The 25,488-nt window shown below is 41.3% G+C and overlaps 1 protein-coding gene across 6 annotated transcripts in view; it reads right to left on the reverse strand.

The window, feature by feature from the left end:
- The window catches only part of cfap46 (cilia and flagella associated protein 46), a 53,700-nt gene extending 43,602 nt beyond the window's left edge, over positions 1-10,098 (reverse strand). For 5 of the 6 annotated variants that reach the window (XM_029254188.1, XM_029254186.1, XM_029254184.1 and 2 more), the window contains exons 1-11: positions 9,572-10,098; positions 9,202-9,329; positions 7,113-7,244; positions 5,208-5,272; positions 4,129-4,293; positions 3,407-3,530; positions 3,139-3,233; positions 2,194-2,304; positions 1,757-1,856; positions 1,168-1,266; positions 821-1,011 (exon numbers count right to left, since the gene is read on the reverse strand). In XM_029254188.1, the coding sequence (XP_029110021.1) occupies positions 821-1,011; positions 1,168-1,266; positions 1,757-1,856; positions 2,194-2,304; positions 3,139-3,233; positions 3,407-3,530; positions 4,129-4,293; positions 5,208-5,272; positions 7,113-7,244; positions 9,202-9,329; positions 9,572-9,620 (1,259 nt within the window). In that variant the 5' untranslated portion in view covers positions 9,621-10,098. The remainder of the gene's footprint in view (positions 1-820; positions 1,012-1,167; positions 1,267-1,756; positions 1,857-2,193; positions 2,305-3,138; positions 3,234-3,406; positions 3,531-4,128; positions 4,294-5,207; positions 5,273-7,112; positions 7,245-9,201; positions 9,330-9,571) is intronic. The other variant, XM_029254185.1, reaches the window with a different exon arrangement.
- Positions 10,099-25,488: the final 15,390 nt, after the last annotated feature.

A 25,488-nucleotide genomic window follows, 5' to 3' on the forward strand; every position in this document is an offset into this window, starting at 1 on the left:
GTGTTGAATCAGCAGACCATGAGGACTCACTCCCACGTCAAGTGAGTGCAAAATGAAGTACGACGTTCCACCGAACATACAAGTGCTCCAGCTACCCTTCACAGTGACACTAGGAAAATTATACAAATAGAAACAGTTCGAATTAATAGTTACTATGATTTAAAAAATAACAGAAACCATACATTAAAATATTGACTCTGTGTGTGTGATCAAAATAAATTTCATTCTTCACGCAACATTTTTTTTTTTTTTTATTTTTTGCAGCAAGGTCTGCAAAGATTTAGACATTACCTTCTCCACAATTCAATTAACGTTTATTTCCCTCAGCTGACTAATGATCACCGAGGAGTTAGAAGATGATATAACTTATTGCTTGATACAGACTTAACTGCAATAAAAATTTCATTGTGTCATATTCGTCATACTAGCAAAAGGCTTCTGAACCAAGGAGGCAACAGCTGAAGGCACTCTGGAAAGACCTGTTGCCTTGTAGCCAGAATGTTACTGGTTTGAATCCACGCACCCACAGCCGCACCCGTGATCGGCGTAGTTGCCCTCGGTCGCTCCAGTAGAAATTACCCAACTGTATATGTGGGCAAAAAAAGCTTCGTGTATAAACCTAACACTGCTTTGGACAAAGCTGTCAGCTAAACAAACAAAAATGTCTCAAGGCATAAATGGAACTATCATATGAGGGTGAGCAAGACCGTCTGTAGGATGTCTGTCAGAGTGAACGTCAATAGCATGAATACCTCTATTAAACGTACGTACGAAGTGCACGCAGAGCACAAATAGTAACGAAATGGGAAACTCGAACCACCTGCGAGACTCTTCCAGCGCTTGGGCCATTCGGACCAGCTGGCCCTTGATGCTCTTCCTGAGGTTTAGCTGGAGGAGAGGCAGACACGCGTTCCAGAGCGTCGCACACACCGCCTGTATGAGAGAGCGGCCGCCCCCCCGCACCGCACTCTGCAGGGAATGATCCAGCCTCTTGACCATCTTCAGCTGCGCCTAAACAAGGTATTGCATCATCATTACAATACAATAATTTGTCATGTGTTTAAAAGAAAAAAAAAAAAGAAATTATTGTACAGATGCCATTTGCTTCACTTAGCCAGAATGTGTGAGTTCCAAACAAAAATAAGTTTAGCACACATTTATACACACCTCCACATCACCTTTGGCGTATCCCTGCAGTTTAGACCCCCGTTTATGAAGGTCTAACTCACATTTCAAGCATTCTATCTTAACAAGACATTCAGCATCCTAAGCAGGGGAAATAAAAAAAATCCATCACTATTCTGTTTATTTTTTTTCCCATTTATGTATTTAGTCGAAGCTTTTCTCTAAAGTCACGTACAATGTTAGATACGTATCCTACTAAGCTACTTACAGTTATTTACCCTTTTACTAGAGCAGTTCTGAGTAAGGTTTACTTGAGGGTGCTACAGGACAAGTGCGAAACTGTAAAGCGACGGCTCCAACCACAACATCTCCCGCACTCCTTCACAGTCTTTACTACACTTTTAACTCTCTCCAGGCAGACGTTACATATTAGCATGAGCCGCTACAGATTTTTCCGACCACCGGTATCAAGTGGGCCCTGAGAGAGTTAAAGAAGATAAAGAAGGAATACGTTTATACTAAGATCGCTATCCAGCGAATATACAAAGGAATGATGGAAAAGAACAGAGTTTAAATGTCCTTGCTGGCAAACAGCTGCTAGTTGCTGCTTATTTCCCACACAGCTACTTACAGAAATTCCCATCGTCTCCAGCTCTCTCAGACAGCCTGCTGAAACTGCGCTACACTTCAGTAGCAGAGACAGATGAGCCAACTCCAGCAAAAACTCACATCTGAAATGAATAATTTTTGCATTTCGATTAGCGGCAGCAAAACAAGGCTCCGTCACTTTCCATGTTTCACGTACCTCGTAATGACACGTTATCTTAACGATATTGATATATATATATTGGTAAATCTCATCGTAATTTCACACATTAAGGCATTTATATGTCCGTTGCTGAACGCTGCAATACACTCTTTCAAAATCACATTAAAGCGAAACTCTTTCACCTTCAGTAATATATATATGTGTGTGTGTAACCAGAACACGGCTCTACACGGGAGGAAAAATTGACATTCGCTGCCACACATGCAGAAGGCCGCGTTGGAAGCTGCAGTGGTACAAACCGGTCGGTGAGAGGGATGGACGACGAGTTCTCCGTGCTGCTTGTCAGAAGGCGGAAGATTTCTTTCAGTTTTATGTCGTCATCTTCGCCCGCTTCTCCACTTTCTAGTCGACTGCGAGTTCATAGAAACAACACACGCGCACACACACATTACGTCTCTAACTGTAATGGAACCCTTTGCATGATCCTGAACTACCGTTTGTGTCGAAGTGTAAAAGTGTGCGTTCCAATCGTATAAAGCCACATTCTACTGCGTTCACCAGAGAAGGAACGCTCTTTTACATGGGTACTAAACACTGCACACGTGTCCCTGTTGAAGAATCACGCACTTCGGTTATAAACTCTGTTGAACTTTACACACCAAGCATTTTCTTGTAACGTCATCCTGAGACCCTTTCGGTATTTTTTTTCCCGTCCTTGAGGACATGCAGAATATCTCAAAGTGTACATGTCAGAATGCTGAGTCCTGGTGCATCTTATAAATGAGACAACATGTTTGGAGATGGAGATTTCGTACGACCACCTACAAATGACCAAAGTGGATCCAAACATTTTTTCTAGGTTTCGGGGGGATAGCAGAGGTTACACAAGGTAAGAAGGGGGGGAGGTGATGGAAAGGTACGGCTAAAGACGGCCGCACGTTCAGTTACGATCTAACGGCACAGGAGACAGCAAAAATCATTTTTATTTAATAATTTGACATTGCGCTCATTGTGACGCACATCGCTTTGGAGAAAAGCGTCCGCTAAATGAACACGTGTCAAAGTAAATGTCATTTTTCATTGAACTTTTAGCTTCCATAGAAATTACATTCAGTATTTCTCACCTTTCACTCTGAAAGGACAGGTTTATGGAATCTGATTCGGAAACATAGTTTATTTTCTCGTCAAAGAGAAACTTCCAGAAAGTAGACTCCTAGTCAGTGTGAAAAAGAAAAATCACTTACCATTTGAGTTTCTGAATTTTATAAATAACTGACAAAGTCGGGCTTGTTTCAGTTTTTTTCGGAGCTCTGGACACATCGAGAAGTTTGTGGCGTACCTGTGAGGAATGGAAGTGGGGAATACACAGCCTTTATGGACTTCCGATGTATAAGCAGGTTCACTGCACAGTGGCTCACAGCACTGTGGTCACCGTCCTTCTCAGCAATTCACGGTCTACTGTTTGCAGCAGGACTCGATATATCGTCACATTCGAGGAGCTCATTACAGTACCTGTAACGAGAAAATCCTGGGGTACAGGTCCGGAGTATTGACTTGAGCAAAGTCTGATGTAAGCTTTGCAAAACTGGCAGCTTCTTTCTTCCTCCCTGCATCTACCAGACATTCTACCAGGTGACTGCGCGCACGCACACACACGCACACACACAAAACAGATGAACTTGTCAGAATGTGACCTGTTTTATGCAGGTCTTGCAGACAATACTCAGCATGACTCAAGTTCAAGCAGACGGTTATTCTAAGCAAGAAAGCACAGCGTTTCAAAAAAGACGACTCCTAGAATCATGTCTTTGGTGAATATTGTCGAAAAGGTATGAAAAGGTATGAAACAGCTAGTTTGATATGAAAGGAACTATTTCAGGCTCCAAGAATGGAACTGCGACGGGGAAGTGAACAACCTGAATGACTGCATTGCACATCCAAATGTAAATATCTGGTAACTCACTATAAACTATTTTAGCTGCTTTGGAAGAAAGCCTTTGAGAGTCTTTTCGAGTTTTTGCTTTATAACCAACGAGGTTTCAAAAAATTCTCCTAAATACACAAAAGGTACCTTCATTTTCATGTAGTATAGAACTTCTTCACTTCTGAGACTCACACCATATGAAGAAAAAATGTGTTTTAAGAAGCCTGCGCAACCACTTTTTTTGTTTACTCCCCACCCTAGTGTTTACACTCATGGAAGATGAAACCGTCGGCCAGGGATGGGTACGAACAGCATGAGCTGCGCCCTCCACTTGAGGTCCTCCTCCCTGATGTCCTCCAACGCCTTCACCACTTGCATCAGACTGGACACAAGGTGCTGCTTGGTCCCTGGCCTCAGGAAGGGACCGATTGCTTGGAAGTAGAGCACAGAGGCATTGAACACTAAAAAGTGGTATCTGCCAAAATAAAAGGGAAAACATTAAAAAAAGATAGGAAGTGAAATAAATTATTCATTGTGTAACAAATGCTCTGGGGAAAAGGATCGGCTTCTACATCTCAATTTAGAACACACGCACATCTCTCATGAGTCGCCGGAGCAAAGATCGGGTCTAATCTCCTCAATCGAAGCACAGCAATTATTAGGTCGTAAGTACACAAGGGAACAAAACGGGGTGAAACATCTCTCTTCCAGCTGGTAATTTTCCCACAGAGGAACTCCACTTCCATCAGTATCAACACAAAATGCAACTTTATACTGCCTTTAATTGAGCAAAGAAGCCAAATTGCAGGTGATATTGAGATCTTTCAGCAAAGACAAATCATATTATATTAAAATGTTGCATATTTTCGTGACATGAATTAAGGGCATGTTTTATTAGAACACATCTCCTTCCTCTCAAATTTCTCACTTTGTAACTAGGACCATATTTTCAACTGAAGCTGTTTACAATTATTTATCCATCAATAACCATCGGCAATTTAACTGAAGCAACTGAGGGGGAGTACATTACTGAAAGGTCGCACAGCTGGATGGATGTGGGATTCAAACCGGGGACCTTTGGGCCCAAAGGCAGCAGCTCTGATCACTACAACACTAGTTGCCCTGGCTGGTGCTGTGCTTTTTGATGCCAGTCTTGTAACTATTACAGAGTGAAGCCAAATAATATGAGCAATTTATGCATCGAGTTCAACAGTTATTCCCTTAACAAGGTTTTTTTTTTTTTAGGTTTGGCAACCAGATCACGTGCCTCATCTTCTCTTTCTGTGATAGCTTTGGGACAGCAAGAGATGCCTCGTGTTGCAGAACATACCAGAAGAGCCATTTATCTTGCGGGAAGGAGAAATGAAATCTGTCCCCGATGTAACGTACCTTGGTTGTTCTTTAGAAATCTCTATAGCCTTCAGAAAGAACATCACCACTTTCTCAATGTCCCCCTGAAAGCAGAGAAAATAACAAAAGGTGAAAGTGCGTCAAAAATCACTGTAACATTTTCAGATTTGGGAAATTAATCTTTTCTTTCATTTCGCCAGTGACATCATGACAAAGCATCTGCAACATAAGTAAACGTAGCCTGAACAACATCAGTTTGCTTGTTTAGACCATTTCTTGTGGGTTACAGTAGTCACGATAAAGAAAATCTTTGTAATTTGAAATTTCATATTTCCATTTTATAACAATATTTTCAACGTATTTCCATAATATTTTTTATCTTATAGCTGGTACTGAGCTGTTTGAAACCCTTAGTAATTTCTCAGCACTAATATGCATCTTTTCTGGCTCCATGTGCTTCTTTCTCAGCTTAATGTTAATGAGCACAAGAGAAACTTTCACAAGCCCATTTAAAACCAGCGCAACTGTGCTGCAAAGATTTTTACCATGCTACTGCAAGAAGTACTGCAACTGTACTCACAGGAGCCAAGTGAAGGAAGTATTTGTTTATCTCATTTAAAATATTTAATATTTAAAAAAAAAAAAATGATGGGAGGGTATTGGGATTTGTCTATCCTGTGTTTATGCACCTACTTGAATGATGAACCTCGGTGCAGCAAGTGGTAGGTAACAAATTAGGTTTACTTGAGACTTTCATGTCTGCAGCTATGTCTCCTTCTCTTAACGTAATGCATAAGTTGTACTTTTGCTGAGATGTACATCGCTTTGGGCAAAAGCGTCTGCTAAATGAATAAATTTTACATGACCCTTTTCCACAAGGCAACTTAGTATTATTGACCCATTTATACAGTTGCGTAATTAGTTACTGGGACAATTTCGGGTGAATACATCGTTCAAGGGCACTGGAACTGGGGGTGGGATTTGAACCTGCAACCTTCGGTGGTAAGGGCAAGAGCTCTGAACCCGACACCTTGTTCTAAAGCATGTTATTCCTGAACATCAACTGCATGTCTGAGCTCATCATCGTGAAAAGTGTGTCGTTTTACTTCAAGGTACCAAAGTAAGATTAGAGCAAAACAGCTCGGAGTTCAGAACTATTTACCCTGAAACACAGACAGTACGTACAGTTCTCTAATGGCTTTGTTTCATTCCGAGACCCTAACGTTAAAACTTTAAACAAAAAAAGCAAATTGTTTCAGTGCCCTTCAGCGTTTGTGTTGATCACGACTGTGAACTACCGTTAACAATATGGGGTTACAAAAATGAAGCTGCAGAAAGGGCCCTTACTTGGGAGGAATGTACACGGTGTATGTTTGTACTATTCATTCTCTGTAGTATGAAGTTGAAAAAAGTAAAGAAAACAAAACAAATAAAAGCTGGTCTAATGAAAGGACTCTTTTTCAAAAGGTCCACAGATGGAAGGGGAATTCATTTCCTTCAAAGCTCATGCTGCAACTATTATCACATTCAAATGTTTAAAAATAATCTTTAGAACAAAAAATTTGCCCATGGCTCTAAACAGACCGACGTCCACACAACACGAAGAAAATAAAATAACCAAACAAGTCAACGAATGTCTTGTTCCACCAAGAGATGCTTGTTGACTTGGTTTGTTGAAGATGGTGCCATGAAGCAGCAAACCTCCACCACCGTGAGCCCTGAAAAATCTCACCGAGTGGTTCATTTACAACAATCACTGCAGTTTCCTCCCAACCCCCTACGTCGTGTACAGAACTGGAACCAGCAATACGTTTCGGCATTATGGCAAAAAGCGAAATACGGCAGCGCTCACTGGTTCTCTTTCTGTACCTGTCGAGAAGCCCATCTCGACATCCAACATTTATTTTCATCACCGTGTCACTTTAGTTAACGTCGTCTTCTCACCGCACGTCCAGAGCTCTGCAGAGACGTGAGCTGACCGCCGCACAGGTACGCCCTGATCAGGAATTGATTCGCTGGAGGTTTTCCTTTAAAGTACATGTTTAGGCACTCTTTGCTCATCTCTGGGAATCCCAGCTGAAAAAGAAAAAAGAAAGGAAGAGCAGGTGAAAATAAACACTCGTGTGTAAAATAAATATTTCATTCAAACCTGAACTGAGAGTACAGATCAAAATTACTGTATTCCCCACTGCTTCCCCAGCTGAAAATTATTAATATACTGCCTTGAAGATTTCTCTTTCCCTTCAGAAACGTTAATCCACAAATTTGTACGGCGTCCCTTCACTTCTCTCTTCTTTCGTCTGTTGCGATGATAAACTTGGGCCTCAAAGGCAAAAACGGAAATCCCAGCAAAGGAAATTTGTCCTCTGCAAGACACTCACCTTCAACCGATTTATTAACAGTTATGCAAAAATTAACTTTGCTTGCACATGTGTTGCTTTGCACAAAAGTCTTTCTACAAGCAACTGAATGCACCGCATTCATTATTGTTTCAGCAAATGTATAACGCACTCTGAACACACTCAGATCTGTCCAACTTCACAAGAATTGAGCTCATCCACGCAAAACACGAGACGATTTTGTTTATTCGGCGCCCACGCGTTCAGGGAGGAGCACTTTTTCTTCTTCCTGCAGTCGGCACTCCGCTCTTTAAACATGAAATAATGAAATGATTTAGTTGAACTGGAATGTCTTCCAGCGCAGCCAAAGCAGGGTGTGTGTGTGTGTGTGTACGGGATGTGCACTGCATGGATGCTCCAGAACTTTTAAGATATATTTTCCTTTAATGGAACTAATGAATATTTCAATCAGCACTTTCAGGACACACATATACTTTTTGTTAACATCTAATATCTCTGTCTCTTATTCATGCTGTTTTTAATAAATATGGATAAGTCAGTTTACGGGTGTAGCAGAAGAGGTAGCAAGCAGCTTCCTGCTACTGCGCAGTGATCGCAGTACTTGCTCAAAGCTTTAAAAATACACTATGTAGAAATGTGTGAAATATTTCAGTATAAGTACATAAAAGTGTCTGCTATGCAATAAGTTTTATGATTCATACAATTTTCCTATAACATTTCTTATTAATTGTAGCATTAACACCATTCCTACTTAGGAACATAACCATAAGGGCCAAGATCACCGTAACTCTCCATTGGACTACCGTTGATAAAGATATAATAGTAATTAATAATAATAATTTCAAACTAAATGTAGCTGCATAGCTGATGCTTGAAAATGTTGCCTTGTGACACTGCGCAAAACTTCACCACCCACTAAAACGACATCTGCTTTATGATGGGATGCTTGGAGTTCGCATCGAACAGCAGAAGAAACCGAAAAAGTCACATGTTTACCGAGGCCCCGCTGGCTTCATTACCCGCAACACCAGCTGCTCCTCTATATACCACATCGATGTGGTGCACAGGGAGACAGAAAACATGCAACTTGCAGAATAAACCAGAGATGGTCACAATAAACACTGAAATAATCGTTTTATATTTTACTCAGCTCACTGGAACATCAGTCACCCATTTGTGGCAAAAACGCTGATGGAAAGGAGGCAAACTTCTGTGGTCGTCGCTGGTTATTGGTGGTGAAAACGTACCAAAAAATGTGTGGGTTAAATTGTGAAAAAACCTGACGTGCCACAAAAACATGGGTATTGTTTTCGGATTCAGTGCCCCAGAACACGGGGAAAACGAGTTAGTTGTCAGTGAGCAGCACTGATGCAGGCGCTGTGTCCTGCAGCCTTCTGAGCATTTCTGTACAAACTTAAAATTCCAAGTGTTCTTGGAGAAAGGTGTCAGTTAACTGAAGAATAACTGTGCTAATATGAATGATGTGCTAGAAAAAGCGATTAATCTGTTAACCAGTGCTGATTCGTGCTGTCTGAATTTATTAGCGTGATGAACAGTTTGCATTGGGAACAAGCAACAAAACGGGACATACAGTAAGTGCAGTGAGAAATCGCGGTAATACCCTGGTGTTTTGCCCAGACAAACTGTGTTGTGTGGCTCACGGGTATTCTCACCCGAAAGGCCTGTTCCGCACACAGGATGTACAGTTCAGAGGAGACGCACGTCTGGTCCACTGAGGCCGCGGACGGTCCTTTGGTGCCTCCTTTAATCAAAGCATACGCTGCGTGGAGAGCGTCGGCGTCTACAGCACAGCAGGCAGAGAAGCAGCATCACCGAGTTAGGGTTAGGGTTGGTTAGGGTTAGGATTGAGGTTAAGGTTAGGGTCAGCTTGTGGGAAGTGGGCAAAGTACTGCTGTAAGAGGGGAATCGTTGTACAGGTGGTGATCAATCGTGGCAAGTTGCTTCGGAAAAAAGGTGTCTAATAATAATAATAAGAAATGTTATGGAGCTATAGTATACCATTATGATGAAAATGTCAGTTACCTCTTAGAGATTCCGCCTTATTGAGACACTGTCGAATGTCCAGATCCATGACGACCCTCCCCCGCCCCCCCGAACTCCGACAGCTGGGGGCGCAGTGGTTAGAGCCGCAGGTCAGTAGTCAGTGTAGTAATTTACCTAGTTCAGCAAGGTACTTTTTCTACGTCACCGGTAAAATTACCCAGCTGTACAAACGGGTGAACAGCAAGCGTAAAAATAGCTCAGCACTGTAAGTTATTCCTGAGAAAAGCTTGAGCGAAGTGAGTCAATCAATCAATGATTATGAATGTAGCAGGCGCGCTAGTTTAAAACGCCAAGGATGGAAGGATTCATCATGTAAAAGACCGACGCGTCGCAATTGTTACACTGTTACACTCTGTGTGTCGGTGAAACGCGCGACAGCACAGCCTCCACACGATGATCGCCACAGTTCTGCAACTACACACTATATATATATTTCGAGGGAAAACGAAGAGGTCTTTCGTCCTTCTCAGCACTGCACTGTTAACTCTTCTCTCTCCGCGCGCAGCTGCGCTCTGTTAGCGTCGTATCTTAGCAACGGCAGCACGCGACCGGAAGTAGGCCAGTATACGCGCGTGCGCCTGATACCATGGCAACAGCGAGGGCGTGGAAAGCTGGGCAGGAATTAATTAGGCTTTTTAATTTCCGGCTCTAACGGAAAATTAACTTTCCTTCCTTACACTTGTTTCGTATGAACTTCTCATACTGTTTAAATGAATGAATGAACAAATGAACACGTTAGTTTTCCTCGTGCTCTCAGCATGTGAGCAACTCGCCTACTCATCACTATCATTCATTATTATTATTACCGTTATTGTTGTTGTTATCATCATCATCATCATCTTCATCATCTTTTCATTTATAATGTTCTCTAGGGAATGTGTGCTCCCAGTCATTCTGTCACCCGCTCCCACACCGAACTTGATTGTTTCCTTCGGCCGCTTTTAAATAACTGTCACTGGCTGAGCGCCGCACGATTTTGTTGAAAAGATGATGTATTCTCTTTGCATATTATGGTTTCGCCACATTTTTACACTGCTTTATATTCTCGCAAGCGCCTCTACTCCCCCTGCAGCCTCTATCAATCTACCTAAGTGGTTCAGGTGAAGGTTCAACTACCACCAGCATCAGCTGGGTTCGGTTCACCAAGACTAATGTCACCTGCGATAAGAAGGTGTTTTTCGCTTCATATCTTACATTCTTTCTGTTCTCCATTTTCTGTAGGCGAGCTCCCGGGTTTCCGAGCACAAGCAAGTTCTTTGAGGGATTTTTCCCAGGTTCAAACAATACTCCGCACTGAATAAACCTTCACTTTGTCAAGTCTTTGCTTAATCTCAGTGTAAGAGGAAGCAGTTGTACTAACAATTCCACGAGGGCATCGACGAGGATGTTTTCTTCCTATGTGCTTTGATGATTCTTTCAGTTGTATCGTTGCACTTCTCTTTCGACTGTTTTCACCCGTGTCTGGGAGCTTCGCGTGTTCAGAGATCGGGTCCTAAACAACACAATGTCCCCTTGTGAGAAGAATTCAGAGCAAAATATCAGGAACAAAATATCTTCACACATTTCTGCATGAGAACAGGAGGGCAGCTTGAACTTCTTTCATTCCTCATATTACTATTGTCAGTTTGTCGGTAAAGTGATTTCCTGTCATGACCAGGTTGAAAAAGAATTCTCTCTCAAGGCATAAGATTGATTTGAAAATTTTCCCTTGGATCCCCAGACTTCCTCAAAATCTTTTCAGCGTGTTAGAGGTCAGTTCGTACAAATGAAAATCCATTTTTACTGCCCTGTGCAAGAGAGAGGCAGTACGGCATTTACAGGCTATAGGAGGAAAGGACGGCCCTTTGCTGCAGAAGTAACGATGCACCAGATTCTCTTCCAAAATATTTAAACAGTACAAGCGAATGCGAGCTTTTACGTGTTCTGAAAGTTATTGGCATTTGTGCTTTTTTCAGCGAGTGAAAACAAACAATGAAGTTCCTAGTAATCCCCTGAGAGTGCAACACAAGTAAATGCTTCTTGTTTGCTTTTAATTTCATGCACATCACTTTGAAATGGAAATATTGTTTGTACATATAGGCCTTGGGTTTTTCTTTTAGATGTTCATTACATTGCTGAACTGCAGAAAATTGAATTATTATTTTTAAAATTATCATCAATAAGAGATTTAGTGGATGGCTGTGCTCCAAGGGTTTATCATTGATTTAAGTTTAATTGTAAAATTTACATAAAGTTTAGTTTGGATGTGTTTCACGAAACTGGACAAATTGTAAGTCATCTAACAATTTCAGGCATTGGGTATTTCACGAAGTTAAAAATAGAACAAACAATGTTTTCGATGAGGAGCATTGCAATAAAAATTGAAATCTTATTGTATTCAATACTTCTGAAACAAAATTCAAAGCACAATTTTAGGGTCACAAAGAGAATAAAAGAAGAAAACCTTTAGGGTTTCATTTCAGATTTTTCTTGTATCTTTTGAGAAATAAGAGGTGCACATTTTGCACTGGTGTAAAAGCTTGACAAATCCAGTCCTAAATAACCACAGGATCAGACCCTCAAGGTTTAACCTGCTCCCTAAGAAGGCTTAAATCTTTTTTAGCATGACTCTGTGATCAAACGCACATCTTCCTGGCCATTCAATCCGCTGCAGAAATTACGTCACTTTTCCAAAGATTAAAATCATTGCTGTGACAAAGTTAGTGGAGAGGAAGTTTTCTGAGACCAACAAAGTCCTTTACAGTTTTCAAATGACGTTAATGAAGCAGAGGCTCAATTTAGATCGTCAGAATTGAAAGACATAAAACTGCACCGAGTCACATTCCCAGAACTTGTTTTACTAGGTAAATTGAGTTGATTTGATTGTTGTGTAGATGAGCAATGGCTTTGGTGGTGGCATAGTAGCTCAGGTGTGTCACAGTACCTTGCCTATTCATGTGTGGGTGCGAACCCAGGGCAATCTGAGTGGTGTGCTCATGTTCTCTCTCCCCAAGGGTTTCCTCCAGTTTCCTTCCACTCTTCAAAGACATGAGTTGCAGGGTAATTTGTGACTCCAGATTGCCCAGAGTCAGTCTCTCTGCATGGCTACCCTGCAATCGGCTGCTCCATCGTCTTTGGTGTTCCCTGCTTAGCCTTGAGATCTGTGCCTCCTGCAGAGGCTCCAGACCATCGCAAACCTGGACTGGACAAGCAGGTAAGAAAAGCGATCACATCAGAAAGAGTGTTCAAGCACTGGTTTGAAGAACAGCGATAAAATTGCTGACTCAATATTGTGTAGCTTCAGTGATACTCTTAGTAATGTTGACATAGAAATGTGTTTAGACGGCTACTTTGTAATTGAATAAAATGGTTTTCTTGTTTTAACCTGTATAAATTTGTACCGCTCTCTTCGTACATTTCAAATATTAGCATATTCCATGGGCAGAAATTTAAAAAAGGGAGCAACACAGCAAATAAAAATGAAGACGTGCTGAAGTTGTATGAAATGCAACTCCAGAAATATGGAATAATGCTGTTAAATTCAAATCCTTCCTTAAATTCAGGTTGTCAGTCAAGGCTGGGGGGGTTTACTCTGGACAAGACTGCACTCCACTGCAGGGTTCCCCCTCTCACTCCACACACGCACGCACGCACGCACGCATGCACGCACGCACGGCAACAGTGTCACCACCAGAGCTGAACTGCAGGCCTTTGGACTCCATCGTCTCGCAACAGTGCAACTCACCGTACCACCATCTTCACAAATACTTTTTTATCTAAAAGTATTGAAAGCAAAACCTAGCATGAAAAAAGTATATTTTCTCCAGAAATGTACTTAAGAGCATAAAAAAAAACAGAGTTAATGTAACTCATTACTTCCCACTTCTATGGACAAGTGAATGTATGAGATAATTTCCAGGAGTAAATCATTAGTTACAGAAAATTGGGTTGCTCTTTGTAAATATCAATTTCCGGATCTACATTGCGTGTTTGTGGTGCGTGGGACTCTGGGTTCGAATAGCACAAAAAAGGAGGCACATGCAGCATTCATAACGAACGTTTATTAGAACACCAGCACACAGGGACAGCAACGTGCTCAGTCCGAGGAGCCCGTTTCCTTCAGGACCTACTTTTTTTTTCCCCCCCTTTTCTTACAAATCAGAATGGATCACCAGCCCACCAGGGGTGTCTGGTTCCACACACTGTCCAACTCAACAGGTAAAAATTTTTCCATTCATCATTGCCAATGATTAAAATCTTTATTCAATAAAGAAATTAATCCTAAAAACTGCCATACCAATAATAAAATCTAAAAAAAAAAATCAATAGGACCAGCTAATATAAAGATCGCAAGGCAGAACCTATGAAAACATGACAAACATACCTCAAGGCTTAAAACCATAAATAATTAAACCGACCCAGTAACTTCACCACTCAAGAAGGGAGTTTCCCTAGCCTGTTACCATATGCTCTATGTACAGTTCTTGGGTGTTTCCCTTTTCACAACACATCTTCTCTAGCAACCTTTTAGTGTTCAAACCTTTTTCTAGACTTTATTTAATAAAGTTATCAATAATATACACAACCAAGACAATACATTAAAAATCCCCAATCAAACAAACCCAACACCATTTTCTTGCAGTTGGTTAACACAATTACTAAACAACCATTAGATAAAAGACATTATCAAGACAAAGTCTTTCCTATAAAAATCCCTTCTCTGGCTTTAAAAAAATATAACTGACCTAGCTCTAGAGTTAGAACCTACACCCCAAACCAACCCACTTAACACCCACAGCTGTTGTTCAACACATTCACAAACACAGCCACCCCATTATATTCCCCCGAATTCCCCCCAGTGGTTGAACACTTTATTTACAATTTACCCAGAATGCAGCTCTTAACAATAAATGCATTCCCGGCTCGAACCAGCAGTAACGCAGATCGCTACAATACACTTTATTTGTAAATGACAGGAAAATGAATTCTGCAGCTCAGAACACATAATGATGCTCTCATTATTTTTCCCACAGGTTTTTATTTTCTTTGGAAACTTGAAGCAATAAAACCAGAAGAAATAATGGAGAAATAGTAAACGGAATATGTGCCATGTAGTGATGAAAATGTGTCTTGTACTTGAATTAGAGTTTGAGATCAGAAAGTTTATGTACTTCCAAAATTTACTTTTATTTATTTGTATGCTTATTTATTTTGTTGGATTCTGTGACTGTTATAAAAACTAGAGATGCACCCGCAGTGTCCTCAGCCATTCAGTCTCTTTAGTTATGCGATGCACATTCCTGGATGATTGATTATGCATCATCTTGAATGGTTTTGTGCACAAACAAGCAGCCGAAAAATTCAAACCTGACCTTTGCTGGTGAGATTTATACCTGAAATTTCAGTCCTTAAACCATGTAAAACTGATGTTCCAATGATGCTTCCTTCTCTTCTGTTATTTAATCATTTAACTGAGGACCCTTGACTTGTAAGAAGAAGCTAATCCATGGAACATTTCATGTCACCATTGTTTTAAACCAGCAGAGAATAGAAGAGAATAAATGAGACGACATTCGCATTATTAATCACATGAGGATTATTAATAGATAAGAGTGCAAGCCTATAAGAATTCTTTGCAAATTCCCTGGGATAAGTAGGATTTGCACTGTGGAGGAGAATTATGGGATAAAATTCTGATAAAAGACAGAAAGACATAAAAGTGTTTTTTTTTTTAAATTATTTAATTAAGAAGCTCAGGAGCATGACAAAACACTGGGCTAAGTTCTGAAATTTTATAATTATTAGACTTCTGGCAGCAAAGATAATCCCATAAATAACCCTTTTCCCAAGGGTGTCCAAATTTGTACCATAACAAGAAATGGGGATTCTGGCAGGATCCTTTGTGTGGAAATGTGTGGTCAGATAAACTTTCCTCCAGGCCAATGCAAACTTTATCGTCATAACTGAGGAAAGTCAGCTCCTCGAGTTCCAAGTCTGTCGTGAGCAAATCCCCAGTCCTGTAGGTCCTAAAGGTCTCATTTGATCAGTGACAAGGTGACTTATTAGTACGGAGCACTCAATAGCATTTATGGTAATATGCACTCATACTGTCAACCACACAATGGCCAACTTTTCTCTTCTTCATACATTTCACCTGAGCATTAATCAGCTGACCGCAGCTTGTAGGTTAACAAATTTACTCCTAAGAAGATCTTGCTCTTTTAACACTAGGATGTTGGAATGGCAGAGTAACAGTGAAGTGTCTGATCCTTTGGTCGTTGATTGTAAATTGTTTCAGCCCTGAATGTGTCTTTAAAGTACACACACACACACACACACACACACACACACACACACACACACACACACACACACACACACCAACTGTGAGCACTTGTCCCAAATGTGGTCACGGCAAGCCAGAGCCTAACCCGGCAACACAGGGTGCAAGACTGGAGTGGGAGGGGACACACCCAGGATGGGACGCCAATCCATCACAAGGCACCCCAAGCAGGACTCAAACCCCAGACCCACCACAGAGCAGGACCCAGACAAACCTGCTGTGCCACCACATCTCCAATATAAGCATAAGCCAAATTTTGAAATTCTCAGCATCAAACACGTCAAACACATATTCCATGAGCCAAATATTTCAGATTTTAACAAGAAATGGAACTGTAATGTTCATAGTCTTTTTAGCATCATTCCAACCACTAAAACAGCAACAGGATAGCCTGTCTCTATGGATCTCTTGAGTCTTGTTAACGTTAATCATACACTTCCTCTGAACTGACAGCAGTTACATTCACAATTTCATAGCCATTGTCATAGCATCAGCATTACAAGTGTACAAGCTGCCAAGTGCAGGAAAATAGAGGTCAATAGAGCAGCTTCTTCCATACATCAGTATAATGATGCAAACAAGATATTTTAAAGACTTATCTCAACCTTACTTCATACTCATGTAGTTTTTATTCACTGCCGTAGAACATATCAATGAAATCACTTTTTTACACTCCAGGCACCTACATTTATGGGGGAAAAAAAAACTTCATGCACCTTGGAATCCATGAGCAACTAAACCAGCTGCTTAAGTCACATTTTTAGGTTTTATTTTGTGCATTTCTGTTTACAGCTAATGATCTTTTCCAATTCTTGTGTCTTGCAATTGGGAATGAGTACAAAAATCCTACTCAAAAAATATTCCTTATTATTTCACCATTCAACTGTTTTCAGTCCATTGCCTCCAAAAATGAAAGCGGTACAAAATGTTATGCGATCATCTCTTTAACAAAAAAGATTGCACTGCCGCACCGTCAGTGTCTGCTCTATTCATAAGCAGCGATTCTGTCTCAAATGACTTATGTCTTTGTAAAAATTAGCATCATGCTAGGATTCTTCTTTTGAGGCATTTCAAGAGTCAGTTAGCACCAAAGGGTTTTGAGAACTGAAAATTTGTCATCCACCTACAGTGGAATCCGTTTCTGAAAACAATATAATTATATGTGAAGAGGAAACAGGTAATTGATGCTCAGTGGGGAGGCAGGTCAGCTGGAAAGTTTCCCGCAGTGTTAATATTTGTGAAGCTTATGGTATTTCACATGAGCAGTTACTTTTGGGGAATAAAGTTGTATACGTTTAACTTTTTCTTTTTTTTTTTACATTTTAGCTGTATGGGGTCATTAAGTCAGGGATACAGCTAATATTAAGAATCGTCAAAGCAGTGAGCCAGAGCACAGAATTACAGTCGTGCAGTTAAACCGGCGTAAAGAAGCATAAACATTTATCTGTTAAGTTGGTACTTTTCTCCAAGAGATGTGCAGTATTAAAGAACTTACATTTTACGAATTCATAGAGTTGGGAGTTGTATACAATGTAAACCTGGGTCCCCTGAAGAATTTAAACCCCGTTGCTACCTGCTGCCCTGCATTTGAAGCCAAATGTGTCATGAGAAGCAAAAAAGAAAAAAACTGTTGCATGTTAGTATGATAATGCACTGACAGCTCTGACAGCTGTGGGCAATATTGTCATTTAAAGTTCTGAAAAATGTTAGCTGAAAAAACTGTTTATTGTAAGAAGCACAATGCATCGCTGACTCACAGAGCAGTAGAGGTTGGCAGGTCTGGCTGTGCGGCTCCAGACTGAAGGAAAAGAGCATTAGGGGATGTGGCAGCGGTGTGCAGCACCGGAGCAGGTAAGTGCCACGGTGTTCCGGTGCTTATGTGCTGTGTGAAGGTAGTCAGGATAGTACAGTAAGTAGTATGGTACCGTATAAATACGTGTTGTAAAGAGATGAGAGCTACAGGATCTGTTTTTACTACCCGCAAAGATGCACAACGAAAAGTCATGCTATTTATCATTGTCATACCAGCGGCGGAAGGATCTGTGAATGTGAAAGCAGGAATTGGGGGGCGAGTATAAAGAAAGCCCTACCACCGCCCCCAGGTTGAGCAATCTCAGTGAGACAGACAACCGTTCCCTCTGTGTTTGCAACCGGAAACTTTGCTCCTTCTGACTCCTCGCCCCACGTTCCTGCCTCTTCACCCCAGCCCCGATTCCTTGGCCCAGTTCCAGAAACCTTCAGCTTTGGCCACTGCTCTGCTCATTGAACAACGACCTCAGATTTGCCCTAAGGATGACGGTCGATCCTCGGTTAACTGATGCACGCCTGACGCTGACCATGACTCCTGCCTTTGCCCTTCAAAAGACAATAAACAGTCCCGCACCTGGGTCTTACCTCCTGTCCCCTGGCATTGTGTTCATGATGCTCTCACTCACTCACTCGCTCACTCACTCGCTCGCTCTTATTATTAACTGTTTGCCAGGTTAACAATCTAAAGTCAAGGTCACTGTTTTCTGGAGTTTTTTTTCTGGAAACACAGGCTAGGTAGGGTACACCCTGTATGGGCTTGCAGACCATTGCCACATACATACTCATTCAGAATGAATAGATTTCACACTCAATCAATCGACAAATAAATAAAATAAATGTTGTATAACAATCTAATATATTTCCCAAGGAATCTGGTTCTAGCATAACATTTTCAGTAATGGCACACCATTACAAAGTTCTCAGAGGTATTTTTTATAATTTAATGATGGTTTTTATCCTTGTTCAGCTAATGTTTTGTGATAGTCAATGCTATGGCACTGTGTAAATTTTTTTAAAAAAAAAAGAAAAAAGAAAAAAACACCTTAAGGCTTACATATTCTCAATGTATCAGAGTAAGAGTGAAACTCTGGTTTCTTCCTTTTCGAGTATTTTTTTTCCAGACCTGTTGTTACTTCACCAATGTTTTTCTCAATATTTTTTTCATTTTTTGACCTACCCCCTATTAAATCAAATTGTGACCACATCATACAGGTACACGGCCTCCAGGCTGACTTATTATTTTGCTAATAAGGCAACACTTTACTGTCTTTCACAGTAAATACTGTACAATAAATTAAATTTCTACTGTATATCACAATTCTTCCTGAAACATGATATAATGAGCCAGTGAGTCTTTTTGGTTATTAAATGACTAAACATTAAAATAATATGTTGCTGGCATTAATAAATCTGTAACTTAAAGATGGACCAGATTATCAATGGATTGCGATGCCTCATTTTCTTCCTTGCCTACAGTGACATGGACTCTGTGACAAATACCCACCAGCACGTGCTCAACAGCTTCTGGTTTCGAAGGATAAATGTCAAATGTGACAGTTGTTCCGGCAGACTTGTCTCTCAGTGGAAAATGGCTCTAGTTAACCTTTCTCTCAAGAGTCTTATTAGTTTATAGACACACGCTGCTATTTTATAACATAATGCAATTACTGTTCTTCAAAGGTTGTAAAAATAAAAGTTATGGGATATATAGTAGAAGGTCCTCTGACATTTTTCTATACAGGTACACTAGAAGCAAATTAGTAAATCATGAGAATATTTCACTACACATGAATCTGCATAGTATAACAAGAACTACAGTCATTCATCCATCCGTTTTCATTAATCGCTTGTCCTGGTGGGGGGGGGGGGGGGGGGGGGGGGGGGTAGACTCAAAGAATAATGATAAGAAACATAATAAGAAATAAAATACAATATACAATAGGTGAGGGTAGGGACATCGATCGACCAGTAAATGGAAAGCTTTGCTTTATGGCTCAGCTCCCCCTTCACCACTACAGTCCAGTACAGCGAGCGCATTAATTTGTCTCATACAACAGAATAAAACAGTATACGTTACACGAGAAACCACATACAGGCTTTTCCATTATTAAATAATAAATTGTAAATAATAAAAAAAGGGCCGTTAGCCCGAAAACGTGTAAACCGGCAGTCCGTATACCGGGATTTACCCGTAATAAGAAAATGAGAAATAAGAAAAATAAAATGAAGTTAAATTAAAATAAGCACAAAGAAGACTGCCTTTTTGAAGAGCTGTGTCATCTGGCCAGGCTGCACAACTGGGTGTTTGGTTTTTTGCCAGCATAGGGAGCTGTCGATCACATCACAAACTGGGCCAACAGCTGGACTGATTGTCCAACCTCATTTGAAACATACAGCACTTGCCGTATCTCTGAGCTCTCTATAGAGGGATATTGTGAGCAATAAATCTTTCAAAGCAAAACGGTAGAGAAAAATGATGCAGCAGTTTATCAGGTCCTCCGCGGACAGTAATCCCTGCAAGCTCACGGGCCTTATGCTTGGCTTTATTTCTATATTCTCTCTATGTACAATTAATGCAAAAACACTACTTTTCTATCTGCTGAAGTATTTCAGATTACAATGACAAATCACCCACCCTTGGGAGAAGTCAAGGCTGCAATACCATGGATACAGATTTCAGAATAAATTTCAACCGCTACAAGTCATAGATGGACTTATTTGCCTTAAGATATTTACACCAGAGCAGCAGAATATTGAAAATAAAGATAAATATCTCAAAGTGTCCACAAGTGTAGTAACAGCACTGGTGCACAAGATCATTTCAAAACTATCAGGTTTCATTTTTCACAAGTGAGCTGTGGCCTTTAAAAATAACAAATAAACTAATAATAAAAGTAAAATCATACACTTTCAACGGGCGCTACAGGAAACCAGAGTCCCCTGCGAGTGTGGATAGGTGTACCTCCACATTGGCTTCCAAAGGACTCTTCATGCCCTCTAGGCTTGCTCAAATTTTACTCCTCCACTTTGCCTGCTCTTTTTGGCCGCAGGTCATATTACGAGATATGGAGAAACTCTGTCTTTTCTACCTGGCAGACGTGCTGCATATGGATGTGAGGGGGGGGGCTTGGGGGGGGGGGGGGGGGGGTATTCGCTGTCCAAGGTGCTGAATTTCCTTTTTTACCTGGATGGTGCTCAGCAAACAGCTGACCACATTACTTCCCCCACATGATGTTTGATGTCTCTTATAGCCCCAAAATATCATAGAAATCTGCATATTAAGCAAACCCTTTATGCTTTATTTCACATGCTGCAATGATATGTCATAACGATTCAAAGCAAATGCAAAAGAAATTTATAATAGCCTTGCTTTATGCATTTGTCCCCAAGGTGTTTTCTCTATCTTATTAAGAATCAACTCAGGTGACCGTTTAGATATCTTATTTGGAGAAGAAACTGCACTTGTCAGATATAAAGATAAGACTTGTCTAAGAGTGGAATTCTGTAATTTACCAAGGTACTTAGAAGCTGATTTACTCCTAATAAAAAAAAATAAAAACTAAAGAAAACTTTAAAAATGTACATGTATAGAAAAGAAACAAATTTCATATTCATAAGCATTTGTTTAAGCGCTGCTGGGAAAATGCAGGGTTCGACCTTTTCTTGTTCTTTTCTCACAAATAGGTACGGCATGAGGATATAGAAATTATGAGCACATGAAGAATGACTAAAAGCATTAAATGACCTTCTGCTCCAGTACCGCCAGTACAGCAATAGAGAGCAGGGGAAAAACACAATTTATGTTTATCTGGCTTTCACTTGTTTTAACTGATCTGATTGCTCAGAGCAGAAAACAAATTAGGATCAGTGCTGTACAAATACGGAGTTCTTTCCGAACGCAGTGATTTAATTGGGCAGGAGGGATGTGTGCATGGAGTAGCCAACAGGCGAAAGCTAAAAGTTCAAAAAGTGGTCAGCAAAATATATTTGCATAAACTTGCTTCATTATATCTGCAAACTCTGCTTAGAAAGAATCACAAGCCGAGTGGGGGGAAAGCCACAATGTTAGACAAACATTTAAATACAGAAGCATATGTAAAGTTTCCGAATACGTAAGTGCACAACACTTCATAACAATTGCATTCGGTTGTCTAATTCACATTCAATGTATTGAACAGGTTTTTAGAGCATTAAAAATTTAGACCACGCTCTAAATTTTGAACAACTTTATTATGCTTCAGCAGTAGTTCTAAGGATTGTCCGTCATCAATACTTTAAAAAATAACATTGTTTAAGATATAAGCGAAGTTACTTTATATTTGCTTGTGGTGCTACTGTAGTGCTGTCATACTTGTTGAGCATACATGGGTGAGCAGCGTCTTCATCTCCATCACAAACTTCCCACTCCCCCTTACTGAGAAATGTAACATCAGAAGTATTGCCAAACACATATTCCTACAAGCAAGAGTGAACTGACAGGGAGAGCGTAAGGAATTTTCAAATAAGAGCCCTGCGTGTCTTTCACTGTGCCGTAACTGGCGCTGACCTACAGTATATCTCTATCTGAAAGTGTGGCCCTGTCTCTCTCTGGAAACAGGTTCCACAACGAAGCAGACTGGAAGGAAGGAAGCGGAGAGACGGGGCACGGCGGCGGCGAGCACTTGATGAAGGGAATTGACTGAATGAACCGTAATAAAGTTCATTAAGGGCTGCTTGCCTGGAATCGCTCGTTCTGGCAGACAAGCATAGGAAGCCTGTCAGCCTGAAAGATGGATCCCCTTCTCTAAATGGTGTCAAGGCTTAATGTAGATCTATTAAACTGTTTCCATGGCATGAAGAAGAGCTCTCTTTAATCATTCATCAACTTGCTCAGCCTCTAACTAAAGCTGATAGAATAAATAGAGGAGGCAGCATGTGCCTGTACACAAGATGCGAAAGATAGGGGAAGGATGTCATGCTGCTCCTCATGGTGCTGCTCGCAACAATGGCTGCACCTCTTTTTTTGCAAGCAGTAATGATGCACGCTGGCTTCAGTGCCGAACCGAACGTGGGAGCGAAGGAATTATTAGCCTGCTGTAAGTGATGCTGTGTAATTAATCCCAGACACCCTGAAAAGAGGCTGAAAACACCTTCATCTGTGGATTGAGATGCAGGACGCTGTGCGCTCGCTCCCTCGCTCCCTCGCTCCCTCGCACAGCGTGTCTCTGCTCCAGTAATGGTGTAGATGTAGTCCACCTGTCAGTGAGGGGATGACAGAAAGAGAAGGAGAATAAAGGGGTTTGTGCCCCACGTGGGAATTGACAGAAGAGGGAGAAGAGGAGAGAATTTCAAAGACCCCCTTAAAGGATACGGCTCAAAGTCACCTCTGTGCTGAGCTTGTATACTGTACGCGCTCTGTGAGCGTATTAACGCTGCGCGCTGCGTCTTGCTCCTTTCGCATTCCAGTTACAGGGGGTACCGGCTACACTTGGTCATAGAGCAGAATATGATGTTGAGATGAGCTCTTCGCCTCGAACCATCCGAACGACAGCAAACGCACATATGCACGCACGCAAAAAACACACACTGTTATCTCAGAAATGGTCATTTGTTATCAAGTGCATCTTTTTTCGATCAAGGACAACGACAGTAACAACAATTGCATAGTTTACTGTGGAGGATTTTCTTCCTCCATCTAAAAATAGGATAAAACCTCCTCACACGTTACATTGTGAGCTATCAAGCAGAGGAAAACATTGATTTTAATGGCTCTGAACACTGTGTCACCGTTTAAATCTCGCTTCCGGGACATTTCCCAGCTGTGGCTTTCGCTGCTCTTCATGAGAGGGATTTGGAGGCCTGAGGAGCTGCTGGAAGTGGGTGGCGTAATGTGTCCAGATAAGAGCGGGCTGCGAACCCCTGCTGAGTGGCAAGAGGTGATTTGTTCTGGGCACCGAGTCCTGGGTGCACACCTCTGCTTGGCATGCATGTGACACTCGGTGGCAGCTCCTGCAGCGGGGGCAGATGTGGCACTGTCATACCGCACCCCCCCGCTCCCTCTAATCTCATTAGCGGAGCCATGAAGTCATTACAGCCGTTTTGCAGATGGCGAGGTGAAAACTTGGAGAAGGCAGAAATGAATAAATACATAATTAAATAAAATAATACAAACACTTCTGACAAGCTGAAAAATGGCAACTTAGCGTTCCAAAGAGAAGTAACATACATCTCCACACACACACACACACACAGTCTGAAAGTGCTTGTCCCAAGCAGGGTTGCGGCAAACCGAAGCCTAACCTGGCAACACAGGGCACGGGGCTGAAGGGGGAGGGGACACACCCAGGACAGGATGCCAGTTTGTCACAAGGCACCCCAAGCGGGACTCGAACCCCAGACCCACCAGAGAGCGGGACCCAGCCAAACCCGCTGCACCACCTTACCCCCATACATAGCCACTTGACACTAAAAACTGATGAATGGAGACAGGTGCGTTTGACTGTTTTGAAGAGACACACACTATATTCACACACCATTTTCTTACTTTCACTATGATCATTTTTCATGTTTTAGACAACAGTACTATTTATTCTAACACTATTACAATAACAATGACTTCCGAGCTGTGGAACTCTCCCCTTTCACTGTTACCTTTATTTTATTGCTTTATTGCTTTCTTACTCTCTGCCTCAGTTGTTCTGTATGCTAATCCCTCCCTTTTTTCCAGTGTTAATACCGTTTATGATTTTATGTGTGTCTCGAATAATTCCATTATCCCTCTGTAATTATTCGATTTAGCCAGTAGACATTCCTGAAGTCTTAGCAAAGCTTAAACAAAACGAAAGGTCTGACTTGTCACTGTAGTGTCTCATCCTCTGCGTTTTTAATTTCTCAAATGAAGAGGAAAGTGAAGCCATATACTGCTCCACTCGTACCCTCAGCTCTTCGCTCCCTGACGTACCAAGGTGCTGTGATCTCAAGGCAAGCAAGGTTGCTTCAGGCAATCTTCCTCTTGATTTTCACAAATGTATTTCTCTTGACTTCTGTTGATACTGTATGGTGAAACTTCAATACATGTAAGGTATCAAAGTTCAATCCGTGGTGCGAATCCATGGTGTGAGTTCCAGTTGCCGTGATGTTTTGTTGTTGAGGTTGTAGCAGTGAGGAGCAGAGAGGCACGAGAGATGTTCAGAGGTTGCTGCAACAAAAGGATCCATTGGTTGAGCTACATGATCTTCTATGGGTACGGTGATGTATAAACCAAATGCAAAAGTAGCAGACAGGTGGAGTGGTTGTGCTCAGGCACGGCCAGCGTGGGTTCTACTGCCAGTCACTGGTTTGAGGACCTCAGGAGGTTCTCCTGTCATTATATGAACACAAATGTTTAATTCGACCGACAGTTTGCTGCCTAAGCACTTGTCTCTTTGCTCCAGTTCGGTCAGGTGCCCAGAACAAGGGCCCCGAGGTGGAAAATGCAAAAGAGTAAATGGGGATTTGAATTAAAAGCTTTGTCAGTTTAATAATCTCGTTCCCCCAATGTTTCGCCACAACACATGGTGTTCACGGTCATCTCTGCACTCAGCCAACCGTTTCAGGCATACTGTACGTAGATGGATTCCATTCCAGGTCATGTCTATCTGGAGACTCTCAGCAGGCAGCTGTCTCACTATAAAACAGAGGGGTATTTGCATTCTCATTAATTGTCAGTAAATTGCATTGCCAGAGACGTTCACTAACCATGAAAAGGACACAAGTGTACTGCTTTATACCTCTAAAACTTGATTTT

The sequence above is a fragment of the Scleropages formosus genome, chromosome 8 (assembly GCF_900964775.1).
Source record: "Scleropages formosus chromosome 8, fSclFor1.1, whole genome shotgun sequence".
NCBI lineage: Eukaryota > Metazoa > Chordata > Actinopteri > Osteoglossiformes > Osteoglossidae > Scleropages > Scleropages formosus.